This window comes from Propithecus coquereli, unplaced genomic scaffold, assembly GCF_000956105.1.
Source record: "Propithecus coquereli isolate 6110/MARCELLA unplaced genomic scaffold, Pcoq_1.0 Scaffold170, whole genome shotgun sequence".
Taxonomy (NCBI): domain Eukaryota; kingdom Metazoa; phylum Chordata; class Mammalia; order Primates; family Indriidae; genus Propithecus; species Propithecus coquereli.
In genome coordinates this window covers 3,418,994-3,442,223 of record NW_012141636.1, presented here as the reverse complement: position 1 = coordinate 3,442,223, position 23,230 = coordinate 3,418,994, and the positions used below count along the sequence as shown (strand labels likewise).

At 38.9% G+C, this 23,230-nt stretch overlaps 1 protein-coding gene across 11 annotated transcripts in view; it reads left to right on the top strand.

Moving 5' to 3' along the window:
- The window catches only part of PICALM (phosphatidylinositol binding clathrin assembly protein), a 122,211-nt gene extending 113,556 nt beyond the window's left edge, over positions 1–8,655 (top strand). For 10 of the 11 annotated variants that reach the window (XM_012641816.1, XM_012641814.1, XM_012641815.1 and 7 more), the window contains one exon: positions 7,193–8,561. In XM_012641816.1, coding sequence (XP_012497270.1) covers positions 7,193–7,207 — 15 coding nt within the window. In that variant the 3' untranslated portion in view covers positions 7,208–8,561. Of the gene's footprint in view, positions 1–7,192 lie in introns of all 11 variants that reach the window. The other variant, XM_012641809.1, reaches the window with a different exon arrangement.
- Positions 8,656–23,230: the final 14,575 nt, after the last annotated feature.

Here is a 23,230-nt window from a genome sequence, read left to right as displayed (position 1 = left end):
AACTAAAAATATATAGAAAAAATTAGCCAGGCATGGTGGCGCATGCCTGTAGTCCCACCTACTCGGGAGGCTGAGGCAGGAGGATCGCTTGAGCCCAGGAGTTTGAGGTTGCTGTGAGCTAGGATGACACCACGGCACTCTAGCCCGGGCAACACAGTGAGACTCTGTCTCAAAAAAAATAAATAAATAAATAATATTTCTTCCTATGAGTTTAGGAAATCTTGTGATCTTTTTCTCTCTCTAATTTGGTTCTCTTTAATTCTTTGTCAGTTTAGGTTGCCATGATTCTAATGACTTAAGATGCCATTTTTGAATAACAGACACATTGCTTCTATGCTAACATTTTTAAGTTAGTCTTCAGTGTTAGAGAGGTTCAGATACCTTCAGCATACCTTCAAAGAGGAATGCTCCCAGGTCACTGTGTGGCATCCCCTAAAACAAGATGGGTAGTGTTTTGAAGGTATAGAGTTGATGGTGGCATAACTTTGTGATGTTACTGGTGGGCAGAAGCCCAAGATGAGGTGCTGTTGAGCATAAATCCAAGTAGCAGTTACTAATGGCATCAGACTCAACCTAAAGTACAGACCCGTTACGTGTATACAGTAGAGAAATCCTTTCTTTTACCCATATCTCACAGAGACAGCTAAGGAATAGTATTATCTTTAATATAAAACAAATGAAATGCAGCACTGTATGTTTATATCCCTATGCAGCTGGATTCAGATGTACCACTAGTGGCCTGGCTGTGTTCTAAACATTATTCAAAAATAACTTATTGCTCTGTGACTCAGTTTTATGGCTGATGTCTCTATGGAATCCTGTTGAGTAGTGCTGTAGTCTCTAAATGTTTTGATTGCATAGCAGTATTACAAAAATATGATTTCAGCATTGTCTTAGTTTATAATGAACAGAAATTTATTGGCTTACAGTTCTGGAGGCTGGGAAATCCAATATCATGGTGCTGGCATCTGGCAAGGGCCTTCTTGAAGCATCATAACATGGCAGAAGGCATGGTGGGGGTGGGTAGAACAAGAGTGGGCTAACCCATCCCTTGATAAGGACCTAAACACCTCTTAAAGGTCCCAAATATTAATACTGTTTACAATGGCAACTAAATTTCAACATGAGTTTGGAAGGGGACAAACATTCAGACTGTAGCAAGCATGTGCCCTCAATGTGTGAATATTTATATATTATATTCACAATATTCCTACAATATATTAGGTACATTAAAAAGCCATGTACATTAAAAGTACAAATTTTTAAAATTAAGAGAGAAGTTCTAATAATTTCTTCTTAACATCCCATTTTGGAGACCGTTTTTACATAGAGCTTGTTTAATCACCAAAAGGCATTTTAATTTAATGCATTTTAGAATGCTTACAATGTGTAAGTCACGGCTAGTTTCTGAAAAAGAGACAGGTAAAATAAGTTTTCTGCACCTGAGGAGCCTAAAAGTTGAGTATAACATGGAAGCATAAGTGACTGGTTGACTATAGAATGAGGGCCCTCTTAAGAGAGACAGAGAATGCTGAGGGCACAGCAGAAGAGCAAGGGCAACACAGATTCTATCACATTTGAGCTGGGCCTCTTATAAGGATAGATAAACATTTAATAACAGGTGGTAGCGAAGGTTGAACTAATATTTGAGCTACTTAATATAAGCTAGGCAACATGATGGGTATTCAAGTTCATTTAAACCTCAAAACAGTCATAAAGAGGGGGGATACAGGTGTTAGGCCTAGGTATTCTGGACCCCATTTTATAAGAGAGCCAGGATTAGATTCAGTTCCATCTTTCTACAAAATCTTGCCCTGTCATTCCAGGCAAAGAAAGTACACCCATTTTTCTCTTAGGATATTGACTTTGCTTCTCCAGTGAAGACAAAATGAGTCTGTACAGTATTGTTACTTGCTGTAAAGATGCATTTTGTTATATGCAATGTTATTTTTCAGTCACCCAGGCTTTGGGGTACTGAAAAATTCAAATGTAGAGATGTAGCAAAATTGCTTCTCTAAGAATTTTAAGTACAGCCAGTGATACATTTCAGAAGTTTTTCTCTAAATATCCAATCTTTTATTTTCTCACAAGCTTTTAATTGCACTAGCCTCACTTTCTGAGACTGCTGCAATTTTCTTATTCTAACCTGAAATTTTCCTTCTTTGGTATTAAGCAGGAGTATAAATGAAGGAGTAACCATTTTTGTTTTATGATGTTTAGTCTATTGATAGAATTTTTTAAAATTTCTTTACTCTGGGTATGTTTGTCTTTTATTAAAGTTATTAATAACTTATGATTTCTCTACTTTGTTTTTACTATATGAAACATATTCTGCTAGGCCGGGCATGGTGGTTCATGCCTGTATTGCCAGCACTTTGAGAGGCCACAGTGGGAGGATCAGTTGAGGCCAGGAGTTTGAGACCAGCTTAGGCAACACAGCAAGACCCTGTGTGTACAAAAATTTTTTTCTTAAATTTTTACCCAAAAGAAAAAACAAAAAACCCACACTCCACAACCAAAAAATCTTTGCTCTGGAGATAAACATTAGAATTTTTTTTTTCATTTCAACTTTTTTGAAAGAAGGGTGGAGGGATTTCAACTAAGAGTTGCTATCATCAGTTACTTGCAAATTTTAGTATTTTTTTTATATGCTGCTCTTCTCAATATTTTATTTTCTTATAAATGAGAAAAGAAGACTAAGTAAGTATATCTGGACTGGACCAGTAAGACTGAACATTTGTTCACAAGACATCTTCTGTTGTGATATAGATCACTTTGATTTGAACAAACTGATAGGTGTACTAGCTTTTTTTTAAGCACTGTGGGAATTTTTGGATAGATAATACTGTTGGAAATAAATGGGGTAAAGGCTATTTTTTTGCTTTTGTTTTCATTTGTTATAGATAGATTTCTAGTGATGACATACTTTTAGTAGGATTTGACTTGAATGATCATGATTTGTATTAGGCTGGCTTGTAAAATTTGGTGATTTTGTGATAAATGTTCATAGTTTCTGTTTTTTCCCCTTTTAAAATTTTTTTTATCCTCTAGTACACTTTAACCTTGCCTTTTTCTGTTCCTCAGCAGTCCTACATCATGTTCTTTAATTTATTCACAGAAATTATAAGTAGAGAAGGGTCAACTCTTACTGTTTTGGGTGATTTCTGAGACTTTTAAAATTCTGCTGCTTTTCACTCACCAGGATTCCATTGCCCCTTCATGCTCTTTTGTTCATCTTGATTTCCTTGAGCAGTAATTGGGCTATTACAGCATAATTCCTTTCCTTCTTTTTTCCTATTTACTGTCTGGGCTAACTACTTCCTCGCCAGTGCATGGTGTGTCTGTGTTTTGGTACAGGTGCTGGGAAGTGGGGGGACCAGATGGTCAGGAGGTGCAGAGTGTGCCAATCCTTGGAGCTGTGCAGCCAGCCAGATCAGCCTGTGCTGCACTTTCATCTGCTTGATACGGATATTGATGAGAAACTTATTAGATAAGTTTCTTAAAGATAAGAAACTTATTCCAGGGATATCAAGTCTTATTTTCTCATTAGTGGTATCTATCATGTTTTAATTTGGCTATATATTTATAGATATAAGACATGTGTGTGTGTTTTACCAGTGTAAGAGACTTGTAGAAGTTTTCGTTAAAAACTGGCACTTTTTGCCCCAGGAAAATTGATCCTTTTCAACATCATAAGCCTGTGGGATTTCTCTAGCAGTACGGTCATGTATTGAGAAGAATGGAAGTGTCTCTTTTGCCTGTATTCTTCGGGGGCATTTTCCTTTGGGATTGTCAGGTCTTCAGACTGCTACCCTCATGAAAACATGTGATTTAAGAAGACATTTTAGTGTGGCGCTCTCATAGGAAATTTGTGATTTTGGTTGCAATCTTATCTGCAGTAAGCAGAGTTTGTTCTAACTTCAAGTGAAAGAGTAAATCTGCTTTGGAGAAAAACCCAGTTAATCTTGTTGATAAATGTGGATGTTGGGCTCTCTAGCTCAGTGACTCAAGATCACTTTACTTGAAATCAATCTGTTCCTGAATGGTTATCTGTTGTTAGGCTGAAGGGGGAAAAAGGGAGGCATCTTTCCAATAAAGTTACCTTAGGCTGTCTCTGCATGGATGATATTTGAAACCTCAAGACCAGACATGCTGCCTTGTCCTCCTATCTGTAGCCACCTGTGTGATTCCACCATCCTTCCTGATTGTCTTTCAACATTTATTTCTGAGAACAAGATATGGATTAGGAAAACTGCTCAACCACTAGTATAGCTGATGGTGATTTTTTTTTTTTTTTTTTTTTTTGAGACAGAGTCTCGCTTTGTTGCCCTGGCTAGAGTGCCGTGGCGTCAGCCTAGCTCACAGCAACCTCAAACTCCTGGGCTCAAGCGATCCTTCTGCCTCAGCCTCCCGAGTAGCTGGGACTACAGGCATGCGCCACCATGCCTGGCTAATTTTTTCTCTATATGTATATTTTTAGTTGTCCAGATCATTTTTTTCTATGTTTTAGTAGAGACGGTCTCGCTCTTGCTCAGGTTGGTCTCGAACTCCTGACCTTGAGCGATCCACCCACCTCGGCCTCCCAGAGTGCTAGGATTACAGGCGTGAGCCACTGCGCCCAGCGTGATGGTGACTTCTAAACCTGTAAATTGATCTTGGTGTCCAGAACAACAAATTGCATATACTGGTAATGTAGTATTTGCTGAAGCTCATTGGCTACTCATTCTCTGTAGTGCTTTTCTTAAAAGAAATAAATAAGATCACTTTGGACCAGCAAAGACCGATTTTGCAGTTTGAAATCCTTCGTAGAATTTGAGTATGAATTGAAACTATATTCATTTAGTCAACTTTGATTTAATGCTCAATTGAACATCCCTAAAAGGCAGCTCATTTTACAACAACCCTGTATTCGCATGTTCTGCAGTTTTATCCAGAAGGAGAAAAAGAGTTAAAAGTTTGTTCCAAAGTAAAAGGGCTCATGTTGTGTTTGAAATACTTGGTGAAGGAGATACATGTACAAAAATCAACATCTTGGTTCTTTAGGAGCTGTCTTTCTTTGGGAGAATATTAAAGATATATTACTGAGTTCAGTGGTCAACCTGCCTTATGCTATATTCAAATTAAATGATAGCAGATTCTAAAAACCAAGCAAATATATTCAAACAGGAAGCAGGATCAGAGATCTTAAGTATTGCCCATATTCAGAGCAGTATGTCGACAGGTACAGTAGGTGACCTAAGGTCCCTTTCACCTCGCACAGTGCATCAGCTGGGATGTGTCCAGATAACAAGTAGGGGGACAGCTCCATATTAAAAAAAAAAAAAAGATGTATGAGTTGAGGACAGAACTTTGCACCCCTTATCCCCTTATGAAGAAGGAAGGAAAGAATATTGCAGCTAGATGTGTGTTGGGTCTGGACTGAGGTCACAGTTGGCACAGCTTTGGACAGATAGCCTGGACACATGAAACCATCTTTCCTCCATTTAAAAAAAGCATAATTATGTGTCCCCTCCTCTATAATCCCCTCGCCCTCCATGCACACCCATTAAAAGTCTTAACCATGGGTCAGCTTATATCGACCTTTTTGGGTAAAAGACTTTATTCCTTTGGAATTTCAGAAACAAGAATTTGTTTTCTGAAAACCGCATACCATTGGATACCTTTTGATTTGACATGTGACTAAAACTTTTGTTTTAACAATTCCATTTTCTACAAAGGCTGCCTTTATTAAAGATAACAAAACAAAAACCACTTCTTCTTTCATACATTTTCTGCTTTCATGTTCTGTCATTCTGAGATCTTTTTTTCTTTCCCTCTCTCTGTCTTCTTTCCCCCCAGCTGTCGGCAGCATCCAGCCCCTCCAGTCACAGTCCTCACAGAGCTTCAGGAAAGGACCCTTTTGCAGAGCTCTCTTTGGAGGATTTCTTATAAATCACTTTAGGTATTGCTGCTTGTTGGGGGAGATGGGGACTTAAATACTTTTTTAAAAATTACCAAACATTAAGCACAATTCACTCTTCTCCTTCTTTGTTTCTTTAAGGGACTCTAGGTTCCCTCTCCTCCACCTCATCAACCTCCATCTCATCCTCCTCCTCCTCTCTTGTTTATGTGAAGAATAAAAATAGGTCAAGATAGGACATAAGGAAAAACAACTTTTGGAAAATATCTTTTACATAATTATTTAACTTAGTTTCATCCACTGCTCATAACAGATGGATGAGATTGAATACCACCCTTAAAAACCAAAGTGTTTTTTTTAGTCAATCTTAAAATAATTGTAGAGAACTACACAGTATTACCCATTGCATGCAGAGCGTTGATTAGGAGCATCTTTAGTTTTAGTATAATGGCCAGGATTAGTTGTGAAAAATTCATTTCAACAATTCTTTAAAGGGCTATATTTTTGTGTATGCCTTTTCACTTAAAAACAGTAACTTTTTTAAAAAGCTTGCTTTTTAATTAAGAGCCAGTGAGTACTTAAGCCCTTTCGATTAGGATTCTGCCTCTGTTTGCTGGAAGACAGTGTAAAGTGTAATTTCTTCTTGGTGCTCTAGCCCCCAGTTCAGATATACCTTCTAGATCTTTGGGAGTTTTTACTCTTGTGATTTGGCAAGTTTATATTAGCATATCTACTTCAGTAACAAATCTTTCGATGGGCAATTTAAGGGAAATCATGAGTTGAAGTGTCTTTGAGTAAACAGTGACACCCTATTGAAAAGCATTTCTCTATAGATCATTCAGATTTTGGTTTACATTAGTAAAGAAATGACTTAGTATAATGTTATAGTTACTTGTATTATCTCTAGTTTTATGTCACTTGGAAATAATACTTTAAGTTTTGTTTCCCCAAATAATGTTTTACATGGAATATTTATGCTTTATGGAGAGATTTTTCCAAACTTACCATGGAAAAATAGGTCATTGGTCTTCCTTCTTCCCTCCCCCACACACTACCCCTCTTTTTAGTAATTAGAAAGACATTTGGAAGTCCCTAAAGCTATGTTTCAAATATTGAGCCTCTGGCACATGATAAGCTGATAATACTGACTTTGTTTTATAATCATGGTTTGTGATAAGCATGTTGTGATCACTTCTGGGCCAATTAAGCAGTAAAGGTCACAAAGCATTTTTAATTGGAGAAGATATCCTACAATGCAGTGAATTAACTTACACACTTGTTACTGTTTTTCAGATACAGTTTATGTAACTAGATGGAAGAGAATGGAATTATTCCCAAAAGACAAGTGCTCAAATGGTGAATCCTTACTTCCAGCAAAATCCGAACTGCTGTCTGTTAAACTCTTTTCTTCCATTAGAATGCTACAGTAACTCAGTGAAGGCCCATGAAGGAAATTGGGACTAGTTTATAGGAGAACGTATCAATACAGTTTATAAAGCCAAGAATTGCCATGATTTAAGACTAAGACCTGTCTTTTTGGTGACTAACCCTTCAGTTCTCTCAGCTCCTGTTAATTCCCATAATCAGTAACCTATCAAGAAAAGCCCTTATTTGGAAAGTGTGAAATTTGTATTTGGAAAAGCTGCCTGGAGAGAAGAGTTGTGTCCTTTACTGTAATTCAACAGGACTCTTTGAGGGATCAAAATCATAATTATGTATTATCTTTCTTTTCTCCAGTCCTCACAGGTCTAGAAATGGTAACTGAAATTAACTTTTCTTTTTAAAAAAATTTATATTCAGTTTGCAGTAGACATTCCTTAAGTATTTGTATTTATTTATGATTATCAATTTTACGTAACATTAATATTGTATCAAACCTCCTTATAAAAATGAGTATGGATGTACACAGTATGTTTGATTTTTATCCACATGAATGAATCAGATTCAGAATGCTTTTCTCAGCTGACATACAGAGCACTAAATATTTTAAGGCAAGTCCATAGGTCTGGATCTCTTAAGTATTCTCGGTCTCTGTAGGATTTGGGGAAGCATTATATAAATGCATTAATCCTTATAGTCAATTCTGTGCCTAGGATTTTGCCAGGGAACAGTTCACTGACTAGGAAAAGCACTACATTTTAAATTCAGCATTAGTGCATTGGGAAGGATCTTTACTGCTTTGTGCTTGGCATGTCATTACTTTCCATTTGACATTAGGGCCTTTCCAAAATGAATGTGAGGAATTGCTTTCACTTCAAGACTTTCCTTCTTTTCAGTAAAACTCTAGGAGGTGTTACAGGGGGAGGGACGGGGGACAAAATCCTTGAACCTTTTATTTGGCTTGTGCCATGTTATGATCATGTACCTTTTAAATAAGGGTAAATAGTATCTTTAAAGTTAATGTCTAGCCAAGAGTTTAGTAAACGAAGAATTAAACTGCACTGTTGATCGGTGCTTTGTGTAAATACATCTTAACATTTGGGTTGAGAGGGGCCTTAAGAAGGACAGTTCGTTGTAGGAAAGCAATTCTGTACATGAGTCTAAGCATACTTGTTGCATTGTCTCTGCAGATTCTATTTTTGTTTACAATATTAAATGTATGTTAGCAAAATGGGTGGATTTTCAAATAAAATGCAGCTTCCACAAAACTTTTGTTATGGTATTCTGGTCTGAAATGCATTTATTTTCTTTTTCCTTTTTTCTTTTTATCATCAGTATCATCATTCTTTCCTAATAAAAGTATACCCAGATGATTATATTTACTGATTTAATAAAATGTAAGATTTATTTCTGTTTTGTATACATTTCTAAAAAGATTTATCTTTGCCTTTTTTTGTTGCCTTCTAGACTCTTATTGATAAGCTGAACTACATTAAAATTGTTCACTTTAGTCTTTTGATCAGATGCCTTTAATCAGTTAAGTTTAAGGGAGAAAATGCTTTTGAGTTTGACATATTGGTGTGTATGATTATGTCTGCCAAAGAAACCTTTGATTGTATCCTGTTGCCCACTGAATAGTAAGTAGGATTCAGAGTACATGATAAAGGAATTAAAAGCTTTACGTTGATAAGTGACTGCATAATATTTGCCATGGTTGCAAAAAATATATAGTCTTTAGCCAGTATGTTTTGTTAAGTTTACCAGTTTTTAAGTTTCACTATTAAACCATTTTCATATGAACTGGGAAATTATACTTTTATAAGTTACCTCCCTTAACATCACATATTTTGATTTGTCTCTTCTGGTGTTTGAGGTGGTGGTATATTTAAGGTTTGTGGCTTCTTTCGTTCCTATTTTATTTTTTTTTTAAGTATGTTTCTGTATGTGAAGGGCTTCATAACCATTTCCATTTAATTATTCAGACAGTTTTTGGGCTATGTTGGATAGACAATGATCCACATTTTTCCCACTTTACAAATAGGAATCAGGAACCACCAAAGAAGGAACTTGCCCAGATCAATTAAGCTGATAGGTGGAGGAGCCAAGTCTTTGGTTTCATGGTCCATTGTTCTCTCTCTGACCTGCTGTCATTAATTCAAATATAAAAACTGAAATGGAGATTTTTTTTCCTCTGTAGTCTAGACTGATGGCCACTCTTTATTCCCAGGTGGTCTTTTATGAAATATATTTCCTGCCTCCTCCAGCCCTGATGCCCAGAGGTCATTGACAAGAAAGAATGCAAACACATGGTAATCGTAACTTTAGTCAAAATGTAAGAAGTGAAGTATAAATCAGCTGTTGAATGCATAACTGCATCAGGTTATAAACTCATACATGCCTATACCACTTTATTATACTACCCAGTTTAGCAGTTTGGTAGTGGCTGCAGAGACAAATATTGTAAGATTGTTAACCGAGAGCAACTGTAGCTGTACCAAATTATTTTCAAAATTAAATTTTTGCTTTTGATTTAACACCTCATTAGCATTCAGCATTTTAAGAAAGACATCCCTTTCTTAACCAGTGACTATTAGAGTCCATATTTAGGAAGAGGCCCTATGTTAGACTAAGGAATCTTTTGCTTCTCCACAAGCCAACAAAACGTGACTCCTGGAAAACAGGCCTTTATGGGATGTTTTTCCCTGAACTAAAAATAATTTCAAGGCTCTTCTTCTCTTGTTTATCATCATCCACAAACGTATTTCCAAATTCTGAGAATTCAGAGTACAGATGCAAATGCTTATTCTACAAAATTCCATGGAGAAAAACAAAATCTATCCATTCAGGGTGAGTGTGGCGCCTCTGTGTGAGCAGTGACTGGGTCACAGAGTGTACGGAGAGACCACAGTGCTCAGCCAGATGGATTTACACTTGCCTTCCAGAAAAGAGGTTTCACAGCTTCCATCAGTGACCTCTGCAACCAGCTTAGATCTTTGTTCTGCCAGACTTCTGTGGGATCTGACTAGCCCTTCTGGAATTCTGCCGTCTGAATTAGCCTCTGAAAAGAAAGGCTACAGTTTATCATTTTTCAGTCAGTCTTTCACAGAAAACCTCAAACTGATCTCTTGCTACTATTAAGAGGTAATATTCTATTAAGTCTCTAGTATTTCTAGTCTAATTTTAGTATAAGCACTTAGTAAATGTCTCATTTGTTAATGTAATACGCAGATGTAGTTCTTATGCTGTATGACACTGTCCACATTGTCTAAAGTTGTGTAAAGTGCTTTCTGTGGTATTTGTTTTGGGGCAGATGTAACTAGTGAGGCAGAGACTAAACTGATTTTAGGCAGAGAACTAGGAGAGAAATGTAGGGTTAGGAAAGTTTTATGGAAACTTTGTTTCCTAATAAGCTGTTCAAAATAGCTATTTTATCTGCAACAAAAGCTAATTTAAAGTTGGTTTGGAAATAAAAATTACATGAGATTTTCCTTGAGAGCTAAACCTTGTCCTGTTTGAGCCTCCCTAGTCAGGTACCCTACGTGTCCCCCTTGAGTATAGGGCACTTGGCAGCTGTCCTGGGCTCCTAATAAACAATCATTGAGTTATCATGCTGCTGACTGGGACCGCAGGGAGGAAATACCAGAAGTAAGCAGCCCCTGCCTCCAGAATGTCCAGGAAGTTTGATTTCCGTAGCTTTTCAAGCATCAAGTACACCACACTGGCACTGCCCGCTAGCCTAGTGGCCATCTTAAAAGGCACAAAATGAATTTTGCATCCTTCCGATCATTGTTGTCCTGAAGTGGGGTAGGAACTGAAATGTTCTCCACTTCCGTTTCATTACTTACTGAAGGGAGGCTTCAAGGGCCTGAAGGAGACAGAGGCACTGCCACAGAAGGGAAAGGACCCAGTGGGAGAGCCCAAGAAGCCTGGCAAGCTGGTCTTCTGCGGTAGGTGCAGGGATGACTGCTGTGCTCACTGCTTGGTGTTCATAACAGTTGTCACTAGAAGCTAATCTTTTACAACCGTACGGATGTACAGAACTTAAAATTCTTCATGGACGGAATATACATTGTGGATCCAAAATGGAAATGAAGGAATGAGGGTTTCTTATAAAGGAACTTCATATTATAAAGGTACAGTAAATTAAACTGGTCTGATACTGGCCTGAAAGAAATAGTAAGCCTAATCACTGACGGGTGTTTAAATATGTGATAGAATAGCATTTCCAAAAAGTAAGATTAAGGTAAATTCTTAGAAAAGATGGACTATTTAATAAGCCAATTTACCAGCACCAAATACCTATTTGTGAAAAGGGGAAGGGGGATTCTTTCCAAAACAAACCAGATAAATTCCAAATGGATTAAAGAGTGCAAATGTAAGAAACTTATAAAGAGTAAGAAAATGATATGACTATATAGCTATAGTCAAATAAGAAAAGGCAAAAAGTATGATAAAAACAGTTTACCAAAGAAGAAATACTAATGCTCAATGAAAAAAGTTCATCTTCAGTAGTAACTAAAAAATTCAAATAAAAACAACAGTGGTGCTTTCCTAGTGTAAAGCTGTTCTGAGTGCTTTTATTATTTTTATTTATTGTTTGTTTTTGAGATGGGGTCTCACTGTGTTGCCCAGGCTAGAGTACAGTGGCATTATCATAGCTCACTGCAATCTCAAACTCCTGGGCTCAAGCGATCTTCCTGCGTCGGCCTCCCAACTAGCTGGGACTACAGGCTCACACCACAACACCTGCCTAATTTTTCTATTTTTAGTAGAGACGGGGTCTCACTCTTGCTCGAGATGGTCGCGAACTCCTGGTCTCACTGGGGGCTTTAATATGTATATGTTCATTTAATCAAGTCTATCAAGGGGGCATCATTGTTATACCTGTTTTATAGATGAGGAAACTGAGATTCAGAGAATAAGTCACATGGACATCCTGAATTTACAGTCTGGCTCTTGGTCTACTCCTAACCACTGCTGTATACTGGAGTATAGAATGCCATTTTGCTTATCAAATAGCATGTGTGTATGTGTCAGTGTGGGCTAGCATGCAGCCCACATGCTAAGTAGGTAAGTAAGTTTGATTACTTACCTAAGGTTGAGGTGAGTATAAACCAGTATAGCCTTCTTGTATGGAAATTGGCCATGATCAGAAGCCTCGAGAGCTCATACCCTTAACCCAATAATGCCTTGTAGATTATTAAGTATGAAATGTCCGATTTCCTTAAGTGCTAAGTTTGACAGTAGATATCTCTGACATTTCACTTTGACACTTCTTGTTTTATTTTTATTATGAAGGTACATCCTCAGTCTTTCAAACACATTTTGGCTTGTGATTATCTTTCAAAAATTTTTTACAGCCGTTTTTGTGAAACCATGGATAAGTCAAAAGTTCATGTTATTTTTGATGAGTTCTGTCGTGGAACCAAGGCAGCACAGACAGCTCAAAATATCAATGAAGTGTTTAGGAAGGGTGGTGGCTAATGAACACACAGTACATCCATGGTTTGAGAAGTTCTGTTCTGGTGATTTTAATCTCAAAAATGAGCCACGTGGGTGACCTGAGACCAAGGTAGATAACGATGAGCTGAAAGCTGTATTGGAAGCAAATCCATCTCAACCTGTGGGTGAATTAGTAGCAAGGTTCAACGTTACTATTCCAAACAATATTGGACCATTTGAAACAAATCAGGAAGGTTAAGAAGCTGGATAGGTTCCACATGAATTAAGCGAACGTCAGAAGAGAAATGGTCTCTAAACTTGCCTTTCTTTGCTGTCATGGCAAAGGCGAACCTTTTCTACACCGTGGTGTTAGGTGTGATGAAAAATAGATTCTTTTTGACAATCTCAAGCATTTGGCACAATGGTTGGATAAAGATGAAGTGCCAAAACACAGTCCAAAACCGAATATTCATTAAAAAAAGCTAACGGTGTCTGTTTGGTGGTCCAGCGCTGGTATTATCCACTACAGCTTCATGAAACCTGGTCAGTCAATTACTGCGGATGTCTACTGCAACTAATTGGAAGAAATGATGAGGATGTTTGCAACTAAGCAGCCAAGATTGGTCAATAGAAACAGGTCAGTCCTCTTGCAAGACAACGCTTGACCACATGTCAGACAACTCAGCTCAAACTGTAGAAGCTGGATTGGGAAACTCTGTCATCCACCGTATTCACCAGATCTTGTACCAACTGAATACCACTTCTTACATGCTTTGGACCACTTGTTGCAAGGAAAAGTAGTCAATTCTCAACAAGCTGTGGAAACGCCTTCTTGTGATTTCGTCACCACTCACTATCCAGGCTTCTTAGCTGCTGGCATAAACAAGCTACCATTAAGATGGCAAAACTGTGTTGATAGTTTAGGCATATACTTTGATTAATTGTACAGCTTGTTTGAGATAAACTATACTTCTGATTCGAATCGGACATTTCATATTTAATGACCTACATTTAAAAAATTTACACAGGGTAATAATCTGGGGATGGGAGTTTGGTTTGGGAATTTGTCTTGAATTGTACTGCGTAGCACATAAGTTTAAAAACAGGAATCCACGTTGAAGGATGGGAGGTCAGGTTAACAGACGTATCACTCACCTAAGCCACGCTTTGAGACCATTTCTGCAGCCTTGGTCTCACAGGTCAGTTCACAACAGCTGATAGTAGACAATTATAAAGACTCAGTGCAGATCTTAATTGCCATCACCCCAGATTAGAGCTCGGTCTACACTACCAGCCTCTGCTGATTTTCAGGCCAATGTGAGGGAAGAAGATAGATTGTCTCCCTTGGGGAAGGTTGACCTCTACTGCAGACAGGAGGAATACTGTCCAACAGGCTTAGGAGAACAGGATTCTTTATCAGTCACTCAAAAGAGTAGAGGGCCTTCCATTCATCAACATTTATTTTATTGTCTTACAGATTTAGAAGGTAAATGGGCTTCCCAGGTCCCTTGTCCTGTGTGATGGGAAGCTACAGGACCCATAAAGCATTTTTATTTTCATTTATCAGGCAGTTTGTTAGGCATAGTTTTTTTTTTTTTTTTTTTTTGAGACAGAGTCTCACTGTGTTGCCCGGGCTAGAGTGCTGTGGCGTCATCCTAGCTCACAGCAACCTGAAACTCCTGGGCTCAAGCGATCCTTCTGCCTCAGCCTCCTGAGTAGCTGGGACTACAGGCATGCACCACCATGCCCGGCTAATTTTTTCTATGTATTTTTAGTTGTCCGATTAGTTTCTTTCCATTTTTAGTAGAGACGGGGTCTCGCTCTTGCTCAGGCTGGTCTCGAACTCCTGAGCTCAAACAATCCTCCCGCCTCGGCCTCCCAGAGTGCTAGGATTACAGGCGTGAGCCACCGCGCCCGGCCTGTCAGGCATAGTTTCTTGATTGCAAGACTTAACATACATGTTTCACGAAGTTCCCATTCTTGATAATTTTCTGCTCAGATATAGCTTCCTGCGAAAGGCCAGGGTGATCTACCACATAGTGATGTTCATGTGTCCGGTTGGCTCCAACCTCTCCCCCCATTCCTGTGCTTTAACTGCTAAAATACTTCAGTGTGTCCCTGTGGCTCACTGCTTATGAGATATTCAAGGGCTACAATTGGAACCTTTCTCAGACCTCCATTCTTGAAGCTTCTGCTCAGGCCTCTTTTTCTCTTCCCTGCCTCTTAATAGAACTCTGGAATTGTCTGCCTCTTTGTTTTTAACCTATTTGACCTATTCAAATTCTATCTTTCCTGGGAGGGAAAACTAGCAACTCTGATCATTTTTACAGGGTCACTGTAAACTGGACAGCCCTTTCAGAGAGTCATAAAAATGTATTCTGCGGCCTGTATTCCCCTTTCTGGAAATCTAAAGAAGTCTAAAGTATGGAAAAAGCCATGTACAAGAATACCCATCACAGCGGTTGAGATTACGAAAGGAGCAACTGCGTGCCAGAGTAAGAAAGGATGAGTCCCAGAGAACACGCCATTATTAAGAGGTAGAGACCAGGAAAGAACAATTGAAGCTGGAGAAGGAGAACCAGGGAAGAGAGATGTCAAGAACATAACTGAAGAAGTAGTGAATGGTCAACACAAGTGAAATAAAGACCAAAACCTGCCCACTGGGTCCAGAAAGTAGGAACTTGAACCTTACGCCTAGCTATACCCAGGCATTGTCAGGGGCAGAAGCCAGATTACATGGAATTGAGGAGATGGGAAAATGTAGAGGGAGCAAAAAGCTTGGCTATGAACTGAAAGGTAAAGGACAATGAGCAAAAGGCATGCAGACTGGCCAAGGAAGAGTTTAAGATGAAAGCAGATTAACCGTTCATCCCACTGAACACATTGAGTACCCTTGATGTGCCAGTAGTTCTGCTTTTGTGGAGTTTATTTTCTTGTGAGAGTAGGCCATGAACAAATATTTTATGAAAAATGATGAGTGCTATAAGAATAACATAGTGAAGAGATAGTGATGTGAGCAGGGGCCGGTGCTATTTGGATAAAGTCAAGGAAGACCTCTGATGAGGTGACCTTTGGACAGAGACTTATTAGTAAGCAAGCAGGATGGTAAAATGTGGAGAGTAGCTCCTCTCCCCACATAGGCAGGCAGAGGGCAGAGCAAAGGCCCTGCCTGGCCCCTCTGGGAAGCAGCGAGCTCACCAGCAAGGCTTGGGCAAAATGAGCGAGTGGGAGCCGAGGTCGGGTGGCACTGGGTCAGGGAATGCTGAGACTTAGATTTCTTTCTGAGCTGGGAAGCTATTGCAAGTATTGAGCAGAGGATTCTTTAAAACCTTCTGTTGTTAAAAGGATCATCTGGCTGCTGTATTGAGAATGGACTATAGGGAGACAAGACAAAAAACAGGCCGGGAAACTATTAAAACAGTCTCCAGCATGAGCAAAACTTAAGCCCTGGGAGCTGTAGCTAGAGGAACTGGCCAAAGATGAGGGACCATCAGGTGCAAAATCAATGGGAGAAGGGAAAATGCTGAGTGGTTAGGACTGGAGATGATATGGGGTAGGAGACAGAGGAAAGGCAGATGGACAGCCTGGAATATAGACATAGAGGACAATTTGCAGAACTTCTTATCTCCTGGAGAGCATCTCCATCATTGAGGGAAGCAACTTCTGCTTGATGAGACAGTACAGCGTAGCAGTAGTGGGGTGGACTCTGCGCCATGCTGTGGGTTTAAACTACAGTTTGGGCAACTTATATACTCTCCCTGTGCCTCAGTTTCTTCCTCTGTAAAATGGGCATGATGATAGTGCCTACCTCATTGAACTGTTGCATTTAATGAATTAGTAAATGGAAGCATTGAAAATAATCTGGCATGTGATAGTTTCAATATATAATTACTGCTAATCTTTCTGGAATGCAGAATAGGTTGTGGTCAAGAACCTAGATTCTGGAGGCAAACCACCTGTCCAAATCCTGGCTCTGCTCCTTACTAGCTGGGGGACTTTGGGAAAGTTACTAAATTTCCCTCTGCCTGTTTCTTCATCTATAAAACGGGGATAATTATAGACCCTGTGTCATAGGATATAATAGAATCAAAATATGTAGAGTGTTTATAATAAGCACATTTAAGTGTTTGCCACTGTTAGTAAAGGGTCTTGTAAACTATCAGTCTTTGGAATCATCCATTCTGCTCTTTCGCATGGCTGACATCAGCTCAGTGCTGGTGGAGATGCCGTGAGCTGCTTCCAAAGCAGAACCCCGAACTCCTGACTCCACATGTCCTGGCACAAGCCGGAGTTCTTGGTCCTGAGGCAGCTTCGGTGATGCTGTGGTTTGGTGTGACGGAGCATTTGTTTGAAAACAGCCAACCCCACACATAAATATATGTACAGCAGCAGTTTTAGATGCCCACAGATACTTTCTGAAGCGGAATACTTTCTAATGTAGTTTGAGCCCTTTTTTTCCTTTTTAACAGAATAAATTACTTACCCAGGCCTTATTTAATGTCCTAGAGACTACATTTTACTATTGAAAACACTGACTTCTCATAAGGTAAAGAGTCATTTAGTCTCTGTATTAAGGTTAGTTTTGGTTGTGTACAGCTGAAACCTTACACTAACAATGATTCAAACAAGATAGAAGTTTCTCTCACACATGAAAGTCTGAGGCTGGGCGTGGTGGCTCATGCCTGTAATCCTAGCACTCTGGGAGGCCGAGGCGGGAGGATCACTCAGGGTCAGGAGGTCAAGACCAGCCTGAGCAAAAGTGAGACCCCGTCTCTACTAAAAATGGAAAGAAATTAGCTGGACAACTAAAAATATATAGAAAAAATTAGCTGGGCGTGGTGGGGCATGCCTGTAGTCCCAGCTACTTGGGTGGCTGAGGCAGGAGGATCGCTTGAGCCCAGGAGCTTGAGGTTGCTGTGAGCTAGGCTGACGCCACGGCACTCTAGCTCAGGCAACAGAGCAAGACTCTGTCTCAAAAAAAAAAAAAAGTCTGAGCTGGCACAGCAGCTTTGCCCCCAAGACTGTTAGGTGTCCATTTTTAGGTGTTAGGTGTCTTGATGTTGCACAGTCCTTAAGGTGTTACTCTCATCTGCACAGTCCAATAGGACCGAGCAACATAACCACATTCCAACCAGCAGGATAGAGGAAAGTGGGGAGGGGAGGGATAACTCAGAAATGGTGCACAACTTCTATTCACATTTCATTGGCCAGAATTTCGCACCTGGCTATTAAAAAAAAAAGCCAGGAAATAGAGTCTTTAATTTGGATGACCATGTACTCAGCTAAGACAGCTGAATGAATGCATTATTATAGTAGAAGGGGGTAGATATAGATTTGATGGTAAAATAGCAGCCACTGCCACAGTCATACAATTTGTATTAAAAGAATTGTTAATTTTGTCAAACTCTTTCTGATTTATGACTTCAAAACCCTAGTTATGTCACATATTATAAATTTAGATCTGAGAAATGCTAAAAAAGAATTAGTTTTAGAATTGAAATGTCTCAATGAAAACAAATACGAAAAATGTCAAAGCTTAAAAAATGAAAAGCAAGCAAATCCTAACTGCTAGTGCTGAGTAAATGTTACGAGACATGTCAAAAATATGTACTTTCTCTCCAGATTTTAGGTCCAGCTGTATCCCACGTTGACATTTTTACATAAATAGCATAAAAGTCACAGAAGAAACTTTTTAAGTTGCTAGGAGAAAATGACTGATGTAAATATGAGATGTAACAAAGTACATCAAAGATCTAAGGTTAATTACACACTTGCACTAGAACCTTAAGTGAGGCCAGGGTATGCCATCCCTCTGATTTGGTGTCTGAGAACTTTAAGGTAAAAATGACTCACTGGCCTCATTTAGAGTAGTCGTAAAGAAGGGAATCCAACATAGTTAATTTTCATTCCTCTTAAGAGGGAAATGTTGCAAGAGCTGGCATATTTTTATAGCTGAGACTATACAAAAAGATGGCACTCACCCAAAAAGACAAGAAGTCAGCAAGTTGACACAGGATTTGGGGAGCGAAATGCTGACAAAACCTTATACTAAGAATCTGTGAGGATATCTGAATCTGCAGTCACTTTAAAACTCATTTGCTGTGCTGGAAATCTGAAAACATTTCTATTTAAAGACTCTTTAAAAGTATCTTGAAGGTTTTTAGCACTTACCCTGATCGCAAGAACAGAATGACCTGAAACATAACCAACCTAAAGACTCATGGTCAAAAAAAACAGCCTTTCTGGGAACTTGAGCCTCACAAAGTCATAGGAATAGGAAATGGAAATACTTAATCAAGTTAAAGTCACAAATATTTAGAAAGCTTGGGGGCACATTTCCTTGTATCTAGTGCAAAAGCCAGTTTATTCCAAGAAAAATACAGGGAACTGTTGTGTTGAGGTCTCGTAAAACAAGCAAGGACCAAGCAGGCCTTTAACAAACAGCTCTTTGTTGCCACAAAAATACCCCATCCACTCTGTTCCCTGAATTGCTCTAGTGTCTGACTACAGGGTTCAAAAGGAGGCAAAAATGCCCCATGCACCGCCCTTCGCACCAGATGTAAGAATTATAGAACTGGGTTTACAGCCCGCTGTAGATCAGCAGATTCAGGCTGGGGGCCTCTTGGAGCCTGTGGGGTGCAGACCATGCCCTCACCCCTAAATGGCATCTGCTTTGCTCTCCCCGGTGGATGGAGTGATCCCCTAGATAAAAAAGTGTGTAGTTACCCCATAAGTATGTACAACTATTATGTATCCATAACAATTTAATAAAGATTTTTAAAGTGTGTGGAGCCCAGCTGTCATCAGAGACTGGTCTGCGCCTCACACCATGTGATGGCTTGGACACAGGCACTGCTCTCTGTGCCTCTTGATGTGGATACACTGCAAAGAAAACCAGACATCTTTGGCTTATTTCCAGAGAATCTTTAGAGATTACCGTTAAGTGTCTAATAATTATTTCGACTGCCATATATTGCATGTCCACTATGTGCAGGTTACGTATTTTCTTCCTCATCCTTAAAATAATCCTGCACTGTGGGAACTGGGTCCATGATGTACAGATGAGGAAACCAGGATTTAAAGAGGTTAAGTGACTGCCCAAGATGAAAAAAAGGCAGCCAGCCTGACTCCAGAGAATGTGTTTTTCCATACTCTATCTCTTTATACCTTCTTAATTTCATCAAGCCTAACTAATTTCTGGACCTAAAGTAAGCAATTTATTAGCCTGAGCCTAAAGCTGGCATCACCTTTTTCCTGCCCCCCAAAATCTTGAGTAGCAACATGCAAAACTCACATACTTGGTTATTCTGAAAACTGAAACCTACATTAAAACCTCCTAAAATCATTTTGATTTAAATTTCTTTTTCCAAACCTATCACTAAAGGTGCTAAAAATAGCACAGTGTGAACTAAACACGTGGTAGCCCCACCCACCCCACCTCGAATAGCTGGTTCTATCTCCCCCACTTTCCTTGCTTTCTTCTTTGTTATCGCTGAAGAAGAAAAGCAGCAGTGAGGGCTCAGGCTCTCTCGCTGGACCATGAGCTCTTTGAGGAAAGGGGCAATTTGATTTTGCATCCCTAAAACCTCACACACAGTGTCTGGCTGGAAGGATTTGTTCCGTAAATGCCTTGTTGACTGAGTGACCCTGATGGGAAGTTCACAGTGGTACACTTTATGGGATTTGCTTTGTAATGCAGTCGTCTAACAAAGCTACCACTGTCAGCTGTTTAGAATTTGGGTTGTTAAGAAAACCCTGCGGATTTGTTTTAGAGATGCTGCTATTCTGCAAATCCTAAACACAAGAAATGGTATTAACAGAAGAAAGGACATTTTTTACCTTTCCTTTTCCAAATGATGCCTTTCAACTCTGACATCTTCTTGGCAGCACACAAGACTTTTAGACATTTGATATGTTCTTCTGATTCAGATTCATACTGCAAAGGAGAAACTGCCACAGTAGCAAATTATGCAGGAATCCTACCATGTCTGGCTTGTTTTAATCTGAACTTTCCAAGTGTGAGAGAAAAACAGTGTCAGTTTCTGCTGACCTCCTGAGAGCAGCGAGCTGTCGCATAGGCTGTTGTTGTTGGTTACTAGAAGCTCGTTGATTTGGCCCAATGGAAAGTCAGTAAGCTTTTTTCTATCTGAGAAAAATAAAGATAAATCTTATCCATAAGAAGTTTGCAGATCCACTCTAACTGTAGTACCTTCTCCAAGGACATTTCTGTCTCTGTTGACCTTTTGAAGACTGCCCTCACAAGATACTTTGCCTTCCTGTCAGGAAACAGTCTCGCTGCCCTTCACGCTGCAGGACATTACCGTGGTCTCACACACTGTCTCTTTATAGAATGGATTCGAATATGGATATTTGGGGGACAATTTTTTTGAAGCCTTTTTGGAGTGCAAAATGTATCAGTCAAGCATACAAATCTTGAGTGCCCTGCTTGATGAATGTTTACGCAGTGAGCACACCCATGGTAACTGTCACTCGGATCAGTATTACCAGAAAACTACTTCATGTCCCACCCTAGTCATTACCCACCACAAAGAAAACCACTATTTTGACGTCCATCATCATAGATTAGTATGCTTGTTCTGTTTTTGAACATTGAAACTGCTAGAAACATTTTTGTACACATCTTCTGGTGAACATAAGCATTCATTTTCAGTTGGACATTGAAACCAAAAGTGGAATTGCTGTGTCATGGGGTATATGTGTTCAGGTTTCTGTCAAAACATATTCCAGTGTTTGTGCCCACTTACACTTCCACCAATAATTATATGAGAGTTTGAAGTGCTCTGCATTCTTGTAAATATTTAGTTGCTTCAACTTTTTAATTTTAGCCATTCTAGTGGTATCGTGTAGTTTTAATTTGCTTTTCCCTGATAAGTAATAATGTTGACCTCCCTTTTATGCTTTTTAGTCATTTGAATATACTTTCTGAAGTGCCTATTTTTTGCCCATTTTTTTCTAAAATAGGTTCTTTTTTTCCTACAGATTTATAGACATTCTTTATATATTTTGGATGTGATTTTTTTTTGTTAGATACATGTATAGGAAATATATTTTTCCAATATGTGGCTTACCTTTTGACTCTCATAATGATGTCTTTTAATGAAAAAAGATCTTAATTTTAATAAAGTCCAATTTATCAGTTCTCTTATGGCTGGCAATTTTAATGGCATGTCTAAGAAAGTGTTGCCTACCTCAAGGTCATGAAGATACTCTATATTTTCTGCTAGAATCGTTATTGTTTTACCTTCCATATTTAGGTCTCTGATACATTTTGAACTTTTTTTAAGAGTTGAGGCCTTGTCATGTTGCCCAGACTAGACTCAAACTCTTGGGCTCAAGCAATGCTCCTATCTCAGTCTCTGTCTCCTGAGTAGCTGAGACTACATGCTTGTGCCACCACACCTGGCTTTGAATTGACTTTGCATATGGCATAAAATAAGAGTCAAGGTTCATTTTTTTCCCCAAGCAGATACTCAGTTGCTTCCTCATCATGTATTATTAAAAAGATCATTTTTATCCATTGAATTATAATGGCATCTAAGTGACTGTATATATGTTGTTTAGTTTCCGAACACTCTATTCTGTTCCATGGGACTTTTTCTTTATCCTTGGGCCAACGTTATACTGTCTTACTCACTGAAATGTTATAGTAAGTTTTGAAATCTGGCAGCATTAATTTTTTTTTGTTTTTCTTCAAGGTTTGTCTTGGCTATAGTAGGTCTTTTACCTACATCATAAATTTCCACAGTAGTGTTAGGAATAGATTGTCAATTTCTATCCAAAAAAACTGCTGGAATTTTGATTGGGATTACATGAAGCCTATAGGTCAACTTGGAAAGAACTGAAATCTTAACAATATTGAGTCTTCCAATTCATGATGGTGTTTATTCCATTTATTTAAGTCTTTCTCAATTTCTTTCCACAATGTTTTGTAGTCTTTAGCATAAAAGTCTTGCTCATATTTCATTAGATACATCCCTTGATATTTGATGCTTTTTGATGCTATTTTAAGTAATATTTAAATTTTTATTTTCCATTGTTTATTGCTAGTATAAAGAAATACAATGGATGTTTATTTATTGACCTTGTATGCTGTGACCTTGTTAAATTCACTTATAAATTCTTCTAGTTTGTATATCACTTTGAATTGTCTATATACAAATCCTTGACAGTGTGTTTGTTCGTTTCTTTTTTTTTTTTTTAAGTAGACAGGGTCTCCCTCTGTTGCCCAGGCTGGAGTGCAGTGGTGCCATCATAGCTCACTGCAGCCTCAAACTCCTGGGCTCAAGCAATCCTTCTTTCTCTCTGAGCCTCCCAAGTAGCTGTGACTACAGGCATGTACCACCACACCTGGCTAGTTTCTTATTATTTTTGTAGAGACAGGGTTTCACTATGTTGTCCAGGCTGGACTCAAACTCCTAGCCTCAAGTGATTGCCCTGCCTCAGCCTCCCAAAGTGCTGGGATTACAGGTGTGAGCCACTGTGCCTGGC